Source organism: Chanodichthys erythropterus, chromosome 5, assembly GCF_024489055.1.
Source record: "Chanodichthys erythropterus isolate Z2021 chromosome 5, ASM2448905v1, whole genome shotgun sequence".
Classification (NCBI taxonomy): domain Eukaryota; kingdom Metazoa; phylum Chordata; class Actinopteri; order Cypriniformes; family Xenocyprididae; genus Chanodichthys; species Chanodichthys erythropterus.
Genome location: NC_090225.1, coordinates 20,750,871 through 20,767,337, shown reverse-complemented (window position 1 = coordinate 20,767,337; position 16,467 = coordinate 20,750,871). Strand labels below are relative to the sequence as shown.

Here is a 16,467-nt window from a genome sequence, read left to right as displayed (position 1 = left end):
ACAACTCGTATTTACCACTGGGAAGCTCAGGGATAATCCTGATACCCAAGTTCCGAGTTGGGCGTGCCATACATTTTAAACATGGCGGAGGGGAGAACAATTGCTGCTGTGACTGGTATTCTTTATTAGTTTGTTCCACAACAGCTACATCTTCTTGTCTTGTGGTTAAAGCAGTGCATATTTACATATATGAATAATCATTTGAAGCGTATTGTATGTTTTATACACAATGAAAATAGCCTGTATTTGACGAAAATTCCAGAATTGTCAGCATAGTTGGTATATGGTTGTCAATGAATGGGACGCTAAATATAATTTAATAAGATTTTCCCAATAAATGGGCAAGAATAAACCTGGTGTCCTCTATGATTCATGCTCTTTCTGACAACAAAGCACTTGAATGCGAAAGGTACTTTTTGCCTACAGTTTCCTGAATACCATGAATTCAGACGTACTACTCTTTTCACATACAGTTTTTCACCTTCTTTAGAAAAATGTGTGTATATTATGATGAAGTCTTTTTGAACGATTTATTAAAAGACTAAAAAAAAAAGTTGCCTATTTGTGAATCGGAATACACTGGTTCCATTGTTTGTTTTCAATTCACTAAAAAAGAACAGACTCATTAGAGTCATTTGTTTATGAATTGAACTACACTATCAGAGCTGGATATGTTTGTTTTTCTGTTCAGCCAGTGGACAAATCAATACGTGTTTTCTTGCCATCGGAATATGGTAATTTTTCAAATTCAATTTAGACTGCAAACTCACATTCACAGCTCGGGTAGCAGCGGTGTTATAAAAAAACTAATGTTATATTTGTTGATATTTGTACAATCGCATAAACTTTCATGTGTTTAGTGTTTGTTTGTTTGTTTGTTTCAGAAGATATACATGGTGACATTTACACAAATGGTCAAGCAACGCTGTTAGCCTCATAAATATGCAATTAAAAACTTTAACACACAGTTCACAAATGTACAGTGTGAATTCTCAACACCTGATGGACAAAGTATGTAACGCGGGATTACATTTACCCAGCATTAAATGTATGTTCTGTACAGTTGTATGTGTGTGTTTAAGTTGGATGTCTGCGCACTAGTGTTTCTTACCTGCTGGTGCTTTGATCAGAGGGGGCGGGATTAAGGGCACTATGATTGGCAGGCCTCCGTGCTCTTTAGAGGAGGAGGGGTTTACAGACGCTTCGCTTGTCACTCCGTTCCGTGATGTCGGAGTAGAGCTAGAGCTGTTGGCGTGTGGAGGAGAACCACTGCTGTTCTCCACTGTGGATGCTTTTGGCAAAGAGTTCTCTAGAGAGGAGAAAGTGATAATGGCGACTCGTTTATGTCTCACAAACCAGTCACAGTGTGAAATACATGAGGTCAATGGGATCTATGCTATTTGACTTTCATCAAATTCAAATTGTCATGATCCTTTCATTGTAGTCAATAAGAAATAATAAATGATCCTATTTATATTCTAAAAAAAGTTTAGAAAAAAACCATGTTATTCCAAATTTAAAAAAAAGAAAAGAAAAGAAAAAAAAAAGAATTGTCTTATAACCTTCAGTCAAGCTAGCTAGCAGTGTTAGCAATGTTTAAAAATATCGTCATTCGGTGTAACCAAAAGTGTCATTTGGTAAAACTGAAATTTAGTTTAAACTGAATTACTTTTTTGGTGACAAATTTTGCCCATCTTGTAAAAAATGACAAAAGCAGTGTTAATTGATTATAAAAATCACATAATCTAATTGTTAACACTTAATAAAACTAAAAAATTAATTATATCTCCATTATGTTTTTTTTTTTTTATTACACTTTTAAACACCTTATTCGTCAATGACCCATATATATATATATATATATATATATATATATATATATATATATATATATATATATATATATATATATCCCAGATAGCACACGTACGTCTGCAAGATGTCTGTTAAAGATCACTTCATCTGGAAAGCATCTGCTGTTTACAAACATCTAATAGACATCTTTAAGATGTCAGTTTTACATACATTCTAAATCATAAACATCTTAAAAGACATCTTGTAAACGTCTATTTGACATCTGACAGTATTGCAGATGAGCAAACACTCTAAAAAATACGTCTTCCAGATGAAAACACACACATCAAATAGACGTCTCCGAGATGTACATGTGCTTTCAGGGATATATATAATTATTATTTACCATTTTCCTGTTAAATATGCTGTTTTACTGAGAAATATTACATTACAGAAGTAATAAAAATTGCAAACAATGTTTCATACTGACTAAAGGCTTGGCATGCGTTCAATATTTACTGTGTTAAAACACAACATCTTTCTTCATGGTCAGTGCTTCATTTTTAAATTCACAAGTCATTAACAACTAGCGATATCTCAAATGCACACCTCATATGATATTACTGTTTTGACCAGTAAGACACTCTTATAAGACATTCCCATACTACACATCCACCTGCAGCAAATAAGACAAGATTCAACAAGAGCACCCAAACAGATTACTGGTAGATAGCAGAAAAGCCCATTTGTAACTCTAACTGCTCGTTTAGAGACGATCACGGCTAAATGAGTTAATTAAGTCTGATTGTCCTTCGCCTAATCTCTCCACTTCCAGCAACGTCAACTAACAATAGTGAAATATCGTAATCTGTGGCTGTGGATTTGTCTGACGGCAGAAAGTAATTAAGGCGATCGTCACATGGCAGGCGTGGTAGGTTGGAGAAATGTGGCTGAGTGCACGCTAGCTGGGAACTGTCTAACGCCTAAATCACCATTTTCTTTAATGGAGGCTGGAGTATGGACTTAGCAAGGAATTAGCCAGCTCATTGTTTCGGCATCTCTTTCTCTGTCCCCACAGGGCTGCAGAAAAAATGGGTGACAGTTTAAGACTCTCTAATGCTCTGGCACGGAGGCCGGCCAGGAGACAGCATGGAGGGTGCAAAGATAAAGCTGTGAGTTAATCGGAGTGCTCTCGGGGGAACGACAGAGGAAGTTCAGGAATTTAACTGTGCGTTCTTTTTTTAACAACATTTAAAATCTGACAGTCCTTGTTTTGTGTCCTGTCCTTGTCAGGATTTTGTGTCTTATTACATCCCAGAATTCTGTCTAGGCTCTTTCTGGTGGCAAACAGGTTTGTGAAATTAACCTGCTACAAAGAACCTATGGGGAATTAAGGGATGATTATAATAAGATAAAAAATTAATGCAAGTTCTGCATATTAGTGTCAAGTGTTCAGAGGGTCCAGAAGGTATAGTTAGATACTGAAACTTTCTCTGAATACATAAGTGTGCAGAGTACTAGGCTGCAGAGCAAGAAGAGAGTTTAGTCACCCATGGTGCCTAAATAATCAAATTGTCTAGACAGCAAAAGGCAGCCACACACTATGAGATAATCGGGATGATTTTGGGCTCAATTCTCCCCTTCCGACAATCCTAGGTAAAGTTCCATTTACCTTAATGGTTCTACAGATTATCTTATCAGATTTTCCTGTGGTGTGATATGTTAAGAGCAGTGTTGGGGAAACTTACTTTTAAAAGTAATGCATTACAATATTGCGTTACTCCCTAAAAAATTAACTAGTTGCGTTACTTTTTATTAAAGTAATGCGTTACATTACTTTTGCGTTACTTTTTCTCACATGAGCTGGGCTTGCTTGATTGTTTTTTAATAACAACATAAAAAGTTATATTTTTGGCGAATATTAAAGGGTTAGTTCACTTTCAAATGAAAATTAGCCCAAGCTTTACTCACCCTCAAGCCATCCTAGGTGTATATGATTTTCTTCTTTCTGATGAACATAATTGAAGAAATATTAATAAATATCCTGACGCATCTGAGCGTTGTAATGTCATTGAATAGGGTTCACGAGTATGAGCTTTGTGCAAGAGTTTTACACTTTCTGAATACGGAAGGCGGTCTGGCGGAAGCTCGATATTTGACTTCATAACTTGTTTAAATATGGATGTTTTTTACACAAACGCATCGCTTCGCTTCAGAAGGCCTTTACTAACCCCCCGGAGCTGTGAGGAGTACACGTTTATGATGGATGTATGTGGATGGAAGCTTTTTCTTCAGCTCATACTGGTGAACCCTAATCACTGACATTACAACCCTCGGATACGTCAGGATATTTATTAATATTTCTTCAATTATGTTTATCAGAAAGTAGAAAGTCATATACACCTAATTTTCATTTGAAAGTGAACTAATCCTTTAATATTCGCCAAAAATAGAACTTTTTTTGCTGTTATTAAAAAACAATCAAGCAAGCAGGATGGCTAAAGCTTGGGCTAATTGTCATTTGAAAGTGAACTAATCCTTTAAGGCCCTATAGTAGAAGGCGCAGCTCAAACAAACCTATCAGATGTGCTGCTGAAAGTTCTTGTTGTAAATTGAAAAAGTAATGTGTTACTTTACTAGTTACTTGGAAAAGTAATCTGATTACGTAACTCAAGGTACTTGTAATGCGTTACCCCCAACACTGGTTAAGAGTGATTGAATCTGCTCGGAAGAATGTCTGCCGCAATGATCTCAAATCGTAAATATTCAACATGTTGGATATTTACGATTTGAGATCATTGCGGCCCCAACATTCTTCCAAGTAATCAGTAATCCTGTTGTCTGATGGGAAGCCCGAGGACAAACGCGCACAAACTCTGTAGATTGTTACGTGGAAATTATTTTCTTTTTTTCTGTGAATTTTCTTTACTCTAAAGTCACGTTTGACCATGACAGATTTCCCATGTTCACAGTCGGGACTCTGTGGTGTGGTGTGCTGTCTTGGTCACATTGCGGCACTTCGCATACAAACAAAACTGTTAAAGGATTAGTCCACTTTCAAATAAAAACTTCAAAAAGCTTAGGCTGTATGTCCTACACCTTCCCTATTCAACTTATGGAACAAATGCGGCATCAGTTACGTTTTTTACATAAGTAGAATAAGGAAGGTGTAGGACATACAGCCTAAGATTTTTGAAGAATACGGAAGGCGGTTTGGCGGAAGCCCTTGTGAGGCGATCATTTGTGTTTATAAAGCATATATATTTTTAGTATTTTTTTTTAGAATTTTTTTTAAAAAGACCCTTATTCCTTGTCTGGTATCTGGCCCTTTGAAGCGGCACTGAAACATCATTTTAACCTTCAACTGTTTGGGGCCAATTGAAGTCCACTATATAGAGAATAATCCAGGATATCCATATTATCCATATTATCCATATAATCCATATTTTTATCAAAAACCTTAATTTCTTTTCGACTGAAGAAAGAAGGACATGAACATCTTGGATGGCATGGGGGTGAGTAAATTATCAGGAAAATTTTTATTTGAAAGTGAACTAATCCTTTAAATCTTTTTTTTTTTTTTTTAATCATGTTTGCGGTCTCTCTCATTTTGAAAATCTGATAAGATAAGTGTAGGCCAGCCTTAATAAAAATTACACTATCATTCAAATGTTTGGGGTTGGTAAGATTTTTTTTAAACAATTTTGTGCTCACCAAGGCTGCATTTATTTGATCAAAAATACAGTAAATATATTACTGCTGTGAAGTTTCATTACAACTTAAAATAACTTTTCAGGATTCTTTGATTAATAGAAAGTTTTTTTAAAAAAAGTGTTTATTTGAGATAAAAAAATCTTTTGTTGAATTATAAACATGACTTTTGTTCAATTTAATGTTTCTTTGCAGAATAGTATTAATTTCTTTCAAAAATAATAACAATAAAAAAAATCTTACTGACCCCTAACTTGAATGTGTACTTTCATCCATGTGTACTAGCTTTTGAGACCAACTATATGTTGTGTATAAATCTTATTTTGCCTGCCTGTCCAGGGTTGTGAAGGCCTATCTGTGTCAGATCTCACCTTTCAGGACAGAGATGTGTTGCCGCATTTCTCCATCAGGGTAGTTGCGTATCTCTATGTCATCTGAGTCTCGTAACTCCACTTTGTCATATCCGTACCATCCAAGCAACTCGTTCATGGTGTTTTCTGCAAAACTCTGCAGAGAGAGAGAGAGAGAGAGAGAGAGGGAACCATTTAAAAAGCAATTTGCAATTTTAATTTATATCTATTTTTTATCTGTAAGAATTAAACTAATTTATGACATTGCAGATACTGCTTATGAATCATAGGTTAAATCTACTCTACTATCTACTTACTGAACATGCCTACACAGAGAGAGAGAGAGAGAGAGAGAATCTGAAAGAGCGAATAATTGCAGTCTGTTTGGGAGGTGTACTGCACTGAGACAATCAATGTAAAAAGAAAAAACTCTGAGTGGCAGATTTTGCAATGCGGATAAACAAAAATCTCCACAGGGAATCTTATGTTTGTGTGGCTACTGTGAACAAGGGCCAAAAGTAGTTTCATCCAAGAAATCCTCTAGCTCAACGATAGACAAAATCTGACTGAAAATATCTTCAAACGTTTCAGCTCCATAACGCTTTAAGAACCAAATCTGGAGAGGCTAGTATAGACTGACCTGGGCATCAAACAAACATCTTGCAAATAACACTTAAGCCAGACAACCAGAGAGCAAAGAAGGAAGAAGCATTATTAACAAATCAGAGCTGACCAGACCAGAGCAGAATCCATGTAGCTTCAACATGCTAGACAAAAAACATAAGCCATACTTTGAGTATAGATTTCAATACCCATTTGCTTTATTTAAATCTTCAAAGCTCACTAATTTTAAAGCATCTCCTCAAAAAAGTAGTTATACATGTCAAATATCTTTACTTTTTAGACTTCTAACTATAAGTAACTTTGCAACTACATGTCAACTAACTCTCATTAGAGTATTAGTAGACTTTTAGTAGGTTAGGGTTAGGTGTTAGGGTTCAGATTAATAGAGTAATTTGACATGTAGTTGCAAATTTGCAATAGTTAGTTGAATGTCTGTTGGGTGACCATCAAAATTAAGTGTTAGCTGATATTAAAGGGTTAGTTCACCCAAAAATGAAAATTCTTTCATTTATTACTCACCCTCATGTCGTTCCACACCCATAAGACTTTCGTTAATCTTCGGAACACAAATTAAGATATTTTTGTTGAAATCCGATGGCTCCGTGAGGCCTCCATAGGGAGCAATGACACTTCTTCTCTCAAGATCCATAAAGGTACTAAAAACATATTTAAATCGGTTCATGTGAGTTTAGTGGTTCAATATTTATATTATAAAGTGATGAGAATATTTTTGGTGCGCCTAAAAAAACAAAATAACGACTTATTTAGTGATGGCCAATTTAAAAACACTGCTTAATGAATCAGCGTATCAAATCATGATTCGGATCGCATGTCAAACCGCCAAACTGATGAAATCACGTGACTTTGGCGCTCCGAACAGCTGATCCGACACGCTGATTCATTTGTGCTCCGATGCTTCCTGAAGCAGTGTTTTGAAATCGGCCATCACTATATACGTCGTTATTTTGGCGCACTAAAAATATTCTCGTCGCTTTATAACATTAATATTGAACCACTGTACTCACATTAACTGATTTAGATATGTTTTTAGTACTTTTTTTTTTTTAGTTTTTGCTCCCTATGCAGGCCTCACGGAGCCATCGGATTTCAACTTTTAACTCTTATGGGTGTGGAACGGCATGAGGGTAAAGTAATAAATGACAGAAATTTCATTTTTGGGTGAACTAACCCTTTAAGTAGACAGTCTACTGAGAGTCTAATGAGAGTTAGTTGACAAGGAGTTACAGAGTTACTAGTTATTATGTAACTGTAAGTGGACCGTTGAAACAAAGTGTTACCAAATCAAATTATATTAGGTATACAATTATATTAAATATATAAATTATATTAAATAATAATTTTATTTGTTTTAAAATCTCAATGTATTCATCTCTAAGACATACAGTAAATGAGCATCTAAACATTCAGATATTTATTTATTTCCATATATGTATTATTTATTTTTGTCATTTTTTCTGTTTTAGTCAATCTGAGGGAGGCTCTCACCATCAAGTAGGGCGAGTTGCCATGGAGATTGCCTGCCTGCCCCGCCCCTGGGAGGGGCCGATTGGACGGGACCTGATGAGACACGAGTCAACAACTGTCAATCAAACATAGAAACTGTCAGTCAATCGCATTAACTGTCAAGCAGCATATTATTGTTCTGTGTTGTCGGATACATACATACTCATTTAATGTGGGTTGGATGGGCCTTGACATTTACCATAGTAAATCACTACATCGTACAATAACAATGTTACTCTCCAGCGCAAACTACAGCACTACAATAATAAACATACACAGACATATATGTTGTACAACCCATTTAAAAATACACAGAACATGTACGTTTCCAGTACAAACTGTTGAACAGCTCTTCTCCACTCCTTCCCTGCACTTCCTCTGTACGGCCACCAGGTGTCTGTCCTGCCCCTGCCTCTGGTCTGTAAGGTGAGGCTTCTGTTTTAGGATCGAGTTCACAAGGTCAGTCAGTCACAATGCAGTAATCACACCCTGTCCACAGGAAAACCTACTAGACTGTATCAGCACAGCACGGATCAATCTAGAATCACCTGAGATCCGCTCTAAAGTGTTTTGGGCACTTCAGAAGTCCTGATTGTCTGGGAACACCAGCTGAGCTGAGTTTAGAGGTGCCTAGAATTTCCTTAAGAGGGCTGACCTGACTTACAGTGTTAACAAGGGGTCATACATACTCATTAAAGGGGCAAAAGTGAGGCCACATACTGTAGGCTTCGGGACAGTGATTCTTTATTATAAAAATAAGAGTGGAATATACACTCTAAAAATGAATTCAGGAGACCCAAAAATATATTGTTGTGAAATAAAAAATCAAGTTCTGAAATGCTGTTAGACTTTTTACTTGTAATTGTTATTTTATTGAGTTCGGATGACACACAAATTATGCCTATTGATTCGATATACTATCATGACTTTTCATAGTTTAACATTTTCAGTTAATCAAAACTGTATTTAATTTTAAGTTCCGTTAATGTAAAATACAATCTGATGACGTGTAAATGTGTTTCAGTGTTTTGAGTTGTATGAGCACTTCTTTTAATTTAGACGAATTTAAGTTAAGTGAAACTGGGCTGGGATTTATATTTCCCATCATGCTTTGCCCATGGCACTTGAAAGGGAGAGTAAATGCTAAAATCAAGTGTTATATAATTTTTTTTGCACAAGATTAATGGTAAGGGAGATTTAGCAGTAATTAGTGTTTTGTTATGCTAATTTAGAAGAGTTTCTGTTAATGTGTTTTTTTGGAGATTTACCATCATGGTGACAAGCGGTGCTTGGTAAGTGTTACCAAGCATGTTACTTGTTACTTAGAAATGCGTTTTATTGTGTCCAAAAAGCGTCTTCACCTTACTTAAAACATTATGTTGGATCAACTTAAATAGTTGCATTCATGTTGACAATTTTTAAGTACATGTTAATTGGAAATGTGTTTTTATTGTGGCAAAAAAGCGTCTTCACCTTATTTAAAACATTATGTTGGATCAACTCAGAATATTGCTTTGAATTAATTTAATTCTCCCAATTGGCTTAAGGTAAAAATTCTAGTGGAAAATGTTAACATATATATATATATATTTTTTTTTTTTTGAACCAATGTTTTATTTTTTAGAGTGTACAATAGATAGATAGATAGATAGATAGATAGATAGATAGATATATAGATAGATAGATAGATAGATAGATAGATAGATAGATAGATAGATAGATAGATAGATAGATAGATAGATAGATAGATAGATAGATAGATAGATAGATAGTACTGTGCAAAAGCCACCATTAGATGTTGTTTTAGCAATAGTATAATGACCATATAGAATTATTTCTCAGTCTCTTTATTAGAATATAACCAGAAAATACAGGAAATTTTATGCAGTATTAAAAAAAATCAGAAAAATGGCTTCTATAGGCTAAAGTGGTAAGTATTTAGTGACCTCCCCTTATACTTGAGCAATAGCAGGAACTGGCTATCTTAAACCTAAATGGAATGGAAAAGGACTGGAAGGTCAAGAAAACTTTCAAAATCTGATAAGAAGTTTCTCAGAGTTTCTTCTTTGAGAAACTGGAAGAAGTCCAGGAGGTCACACTAAATACTGATGTTTGCTTAAAGAAGCTATTTTGTTCTGAATGTTTTTTTTCCCCCTGTATTTTCTGTTTGTATCTTAATAAAGAGAGAGAAATATAAATATAAATATATATATATAATATATATATATATATATATATATATATATATATATAAATATAAATATATATATATAATATATATATATATTTATAATTCATTTTGAAAATGTATAAAATTATATAATTAAAGGGAGTTAAAAATATAGAGAAATAAATCATTTCTGAACAAACCGAACATTTAAACACTCTTAAATATGGAGAAAAAGCTATTAATGTGGCATCATAAAAATTCTATTCTTTAAAACTAGAATGTTTTTAAGCATTTTTTAATCATCCAATCCCATAGACAAATCTATATGTACAATGTGTCCAATACAAAACAAACACGTTTAGAAAATGTTGTTAGAAAGCACAGAGGGAAAACTGACAATTTAAAATGTCCTTTTGTGTTTGTCTTTTTTAAGTGCTGCAGATCAGCATGATTTCTGTCAAATGTCACTCCATACTTAATTGCAAACTGAAATTCCCCGCACTCCTCCCCTCTGAAGGCCGCCCAATAATTACACATGCTCTGATAAAACGAAAAACCAAAAAATCCCTATGAAAAAAAAAAAAAATAGAGAGAGAGAGAGAAAAAAAGAAAAATATTTCCTCCCCTACAGAGACAAAATCAAATCAGACATGTTTGGAGAGAACTCTTTTCACGGCAGACTGAAAGATCAGCGAGAAAAGTTACAAGATACGAAGCAGCAAATCTCATTCCCTCTCTGCCGCCTTGCCTCTCTGTTTGCCGTGATTGTGACGGCGGGGGGAATCGGACACCCTGCGCGCAGTAACAAGAGTAGGTCACTGTACACCATGATAAAATTCCCTCCTCCCTTCACCAACTTTCCTTCTGACCAACCTCTCTTTCCCCGTCTCGCTCTCTCTCTCTCTCTCCTCTCCTCCCAACCCACACTTTTCCATTCCCTTCTTGCTTTTTTCTCTTGTCCCTCTCTCATACTGAATATCACTTTCTTTTTCTCTCTTCCATACTCTCTCTCTCTCTCTCTTTCTCCCCCACCACTACACTCTGCTTTCATTTCCATCTACCTTCCTTGATATTCGATCTGGCCTGTATTCTCAGCTTTCAGTTTTTACAGCTTAGGCTGCCTATTGCTGTATACATTCCTTTCTCTTCTCCCTCTCTCTCTCTCTCTCATCCCCCTCTCCATCGGGGCAATCACCAGCACGGGGCTTATTTTACCATGCTGCACATGAAAGCAGACGGAGATGAAGGCAACACTGTCAGACGTCTCTTCTCTGTATCTCTCTCGGAGGTATAATCCTCTACAAGGCCACATTGTGTACAATCATCCCTATCTCTCTTCTTTCCTTTTGCCATTTTTCTTTTGTCTCATTCTTCTTGGAAGTAAGAGAAAAATTAAACAAAGAATTGTTTTAAACCGCACCAAAGCGAGGGACTCCTCATAGGCAGGGTTTGTGTGTGTGTGTGTTGGTGGAAATCTGATACATGAGAGGGAGAAATTCATAATGCTCAGGTCTCAAGTTCTCACTGAGGCAATAAGAGAGAAGTGCAGCGTAAAACGCAGATTATATTTGTACACACACGCTCTTTAAGTGTTACAGTATGCTTTGTTTGTGCATGTCACGAGTTATTTACATACGGTACTGACCGTCAAATAGGAAGTGACTGTAAGAATACACACTTTTCCTCCACCTTTAAAGAAAAAGCAACCGGATTTCCTAAAGCTCACAGTGGAAAGCATGAACTCAATGAGTTTGGGAAAGGGAATGAACGAAAAATGAGTGAAAGCCGCTAGACGCATTTTGATAATGCAGATGGGATGGAAGTATTCAGCCTCGCTGTGATTTGCGACACCTGTTCGCGCATGTATCTCAAACCCCTCAAACAGACCCTTGCTCTAAACCCTCCTCTGGTTACTCTACACCGCATATCAAATTTAGCTTTGATTCCACAGAACCTGATCTGTGTGTCTGTTGACGCAAATGTTTGGGGAAAAGTTTTGTTTTGTCTCCATGGCTTTGCTGTTTCCTGTTTTTCATGTTACATGGGGCGTGACACACGCACATTGTTCATCGGCGCTGTTTGCATATGCATGGGACCACCGCCCTCAGCTGTGGCGGTGTCTCTGTGGGCTTTCTGCCGGGGTATCTGCATGGGGTATCTAGGGCACCTGCATGTGTCTGGTGAAGACGTATATGGGATGTTGTTGTACGGATGTAACCGTGTATTCTGGATTAGGGAAACAAAGAATAATTTATGAAATAGTATTTTAAAAAATTATATTGATTTTGTATATTGCTTTTTTGAATTCTAGGTCCCACTTAATGTCTAAGTGGTTACAGCCCTGCATTTATAGCAGAATCTTTATAGATGTAGAGTATTTTTATCAAAAGCTTTCACTGGGGCGGTACCCAATTTAAAAAGGTACAACTTTGTACCTTATTTACCAACCTGATCTCACAGCAATTCATATATATTTTACGAGGTGGCTAATTCGTACGAGTGAGGTCGTATGAATTTGTATGAATTAGCCACCTCGTAAAATATGTATGTACATTTTATGCTAAATCATACTTATTTTACGAGTTGCCAAATTCGTATGAGTTCGTACGAATGACCTACCCCTAACCCCGCCCCTAAACCTACCCGTCAATGAGGTTTAGACAAATCGAATGAATTCGTACGAGTGAGGTCATTAGCCACTTTGTAAAATACGTTGGTCGTGAGATAGCGTTGTTATTTACCCCTAAAGGGTGCATATTAGTACCTAAATAGTACATATTAGTAAAGGCACCACCGCAGTGACAGCTTTTGTACCATTATTTCTGAGAGCGTATGATCTTTTAAATTATTTTTCAGGCTAAAACTCTGTAACAGAACAGAAAAACATAACATTTAAATGATGCAAGTGGCCGGACATTACAAGCATTAGTGTATAAGATCAGAGCCAATCTCTTACTTCATCACTTACTCTTCATTATTCGTTTTTGCAGAGAGGCATTTAACTTGTGGAATCCTATCAGAGAGAACACAGGGTGAGAAGGTTTTTTGTGGGTGGTTGTCTCTGAAAAACACCTGTGTGTTTCAGGATAGCTGAGGGAATTATAGGTAAAAAATTCTGTGAGAAGTTCCTATGATGATAAAGCATATCAGCTAGCTAGTACACTATAAATGACAAATGTGATAGGCTGTATCTCAGACTTTATTTGTTTTAAATGTGTGTGTGTATATATATATACATATATATACAGTAGCACCACCCATTACCCAGCAGACTCAGCTGATTTGCTGATAAATTGACATGTGTGTTACTAAAGAACCTGATCACCATTTATGTTTTGTCATGGTGTGTGACCATGTTATACATTTTATATTATGTATATATTCATCCCACATATCTAAGGTGAATTGCTAACATGCTGTTGGATGCTGGATGACCTCAGGCACTTTAATGGTCTACTCTCTGTCAAAATGCAAGGCAGAGATCAGCTTTTTCCACAGCCCTGTGGTCAAAATGACAACTCGACGGATGAAATGACAGATTTGTGCCTGACTTGTACACACAACACCGCTGACAAGGCCAACACTCACCACAGAGCTTTGGAGATGCGTATAGTGCAGAAAATTTGTTACAGATTTGAAGTATTGGGAGAAATCACTGAATTGTGCACTATGGACTGCGGACAAGAGCAGCGTATAAGGAAAAAAGATTTGTAATGTGGAAGCCACAGTCTTTACATTGAATTCTAAAGGAAATAAAAACGCTATCTACTTCACTCAGGTGCCAATTCTTACAGCATCTGCGGTCCAACTCCCAATATATATACTTTTAGTACAATATCAAGGAATGTATAATGGAAAGCAAGCAATTTTGACAAATGGAAGATTCACACCATTTGAGCAGCAAGATATTTGTTCCAATTCCTTAGTGTCAAAAACTGATCGTACAAATATTGATTCCTTATTAAAGGAAAGGTCAGCAGTGTGAAAGCTTGATTTATTTCACTTAGCTCACTTATAAAAAGAAGATGGAAAAAGTCCTTAAAACACACACACACACACACACACACACACACACAAAAAATCATGTTCACAGGTCAAAGATGTGACTTTTTTTGTCTAGATGGATCTATTAAGTTTTTCCAAATTAATTACAAATGCAATTCATACAGATAGTACATACACCAGTTTTATGATGAACAGTTTTCCGTTTCTGAATTAAAATTAATTTTGATATTCCAAAACATCTAAGTGGTGTAATTGTCAGAGGACTGTAAAGTCAGTGTGATTTAACCAGCATGCATGCAGCGGTTTTGCTGTCATTTGACATAAACAGCAATTGATATCAGAGGGGTTTAGACCCCTCAAACCCCCAATAATTCACTTCACAGCTCCAGAATAAGTCAGCAAGGGCAGCATTGCTCTGTGTGTGTGTCTGTGTCTGTGTGTGTGTGTGTGTGTGTGTGTGGGAGAGAGAGAGAGAGTTATGTCAAACTGAAAGATCGGTGGCTTTAAAGGAGACCGGGGAGACGCACGCGTGTATCTCCGCTACAAGTCGATCAATATCTGTCAAATTTAGAGCCCCGGTGGACCGGTGAGCCTCGCGCAGGTTCCGTCAAATAATCACTGACAAGAAAGAACGCGAACGGAGCAAAATCACCAAAGCCACACACACACAGTGACCTAAACACATGATCAGATTAATAAAAAGCTAATAGTAATTAAAGGCGTCCCTGTATACCAGGATGTTGCTATCAGAATGAATGTAGCTTGATCTGATAAAGAGCACAGATCATTTCTGGCGTTTCCAAAACATTAGGCTGCATGGCAGCTGATGCAAACGCTTCAGACAATGAGCACCACACAACCAGGAGACAAAGCGCCTGTGTGCGCCTTCAAATCATACAAACACACGGCTCTGCTCAAACAGAACAAAAAAAGTGAAAGAGTCTCCTAGATCTTGAATAAACGAAACCATGATTGCATATGGCAAATACCCCCAAAAGGGTTTTGAAATGTGCATTTGTCACGAGCAGACAGCGCTCAGTCAGTGTTGAGCAGATGCACATCTGGAGTGACCGGCGCTTCCCATCAGAACAGCTGGACAGATGCACCATTCCAGCATGCTTTCCGTTTCATTATTGAGTTTTTACTCTGTTCTGATGTTTCTGTGTTGTTTAGCAGAGTGATAGTAACGCGCTAGTAGTAGTAGTAACGCAGCAGTTTGACGCGGAGACTGACGCACTGGATTTTCCATCAACTACACTGGAGCCAACAAGGGGATTTCACTCTAAACCATCTCGTGATGTGACTGGGAATATATATTATATTATATTTTACGTGCAAATGATTTAGAAACTCATACAGATATGTGTTTAAATAAAATCCATAATTCAGTATAAACAAAATAGATCTCAAGCACTGGAAAGCGAGACCAGAGTGGTCTGGAAGGTGATTGAATTAAGCTCAAAAAAGAAACGGGAGGAAAATAATGCCGACCTGTTCTGCAACCAGAAAAAAAAAAAAAAAAAAAAAAAATCAAAGTTTGCTGATTAACCCCAAACACACAGCGCTTGAATGAATCGGTTCTCTATATTCAGTCCGAGGGCGGAGCGGCGGTGCGCTCAACGCATCCAAAAATGACAAGCCTTTATGGGCGCCAGTGAGAGAGAGAGAGCGCACGCACAACCTACCTTCATCTCTGCGTTAATTTCCCTCTTCACGGGGTGAGCTGGCTTTCTGCTCCTCTTGTTTTCCGGAGGTCTTCCCTCTTTCTCCATCTCAGCCATGTTTTCTTTAAATCTCTGTCAATATTTGGGGGTAAAAACCCCGCGGGCGCACGGCACGGAGCGAGGCGGGGCCGTTTCAGAGTTGCGGAGTGGCAGCGAATGGCAGGCGCGCGAGAAGCCCTAGTGAAGTTGATGCTGCTGCTGGTGGTGGTGGTACTGCTGCTGCTGCTGCTGCTGTTGCGGGCTCACTGTGCCCGGTCGAGTCAGCCATCTTCTGCCTGCTATTTCTCAGCGGTCTGAGCGTGAGCAGGATCGAGCCCTCTCGGAAAGCCAACCAAGAGGTTGAGAAAAAAGAGCGAGCCAGACAGGGGGAGGGGCCTCCACCGTAACTCTATACGGCCACGCTGATCCCGGGAAGGCTATTTCCTCCCCAATTTTCCACAGATCGGTTTTCACTCAGGACTCCACGCGTGGCGGAGGTTGTCGCGCGATAGGAGTGAATAGGTGCCGTTGTCTGATGTGTTATCATTCACCCCGCGCGCGTTATCAGCTCTCCGCAGGGGGTGCT

General features: G+C 37.5%; 1 protein-coding gene across 2 annotated transcripts in view; it reads right to left on the bottom strand.

Annotated features, from left to right (window-relative positions):
- Positions 1-16,200, bottom strand: part of sobpa (sine oculis binding protein homolog (Drosophila) a) — a 48,993-nt gene extending 32,793 nt beyond the window's left edge. For both annotated transcript variants that reach the window (XM_067385360.1, XM_067385361.1), the window contains exons 1-4: positions 15,864-16,200; positions 7,986-8,057; positions 5,877-6,012; positions 1,112-1,309 (exon numbers count right to left, since the gene is read on the bottom strand). In XM_067385360.1, coding sequence (XP_067241461.1) covers positions 1,112-1,309; positions 5,877-6,012; positions 7,986-8,057; positions 15,864-15,959 — 502 coding nt within the window. In that variant the 5' untranslated portion in view covers positions 15,960-16,200. The remainder of the gene's footprint in view (positions 1-1,111; positions 1,310-5,876; positions 6,013-7,985; positions 8,058-15,863) is intronic.
- Positions 16,201-16,467: the final 267 nt, after the last annotated feature.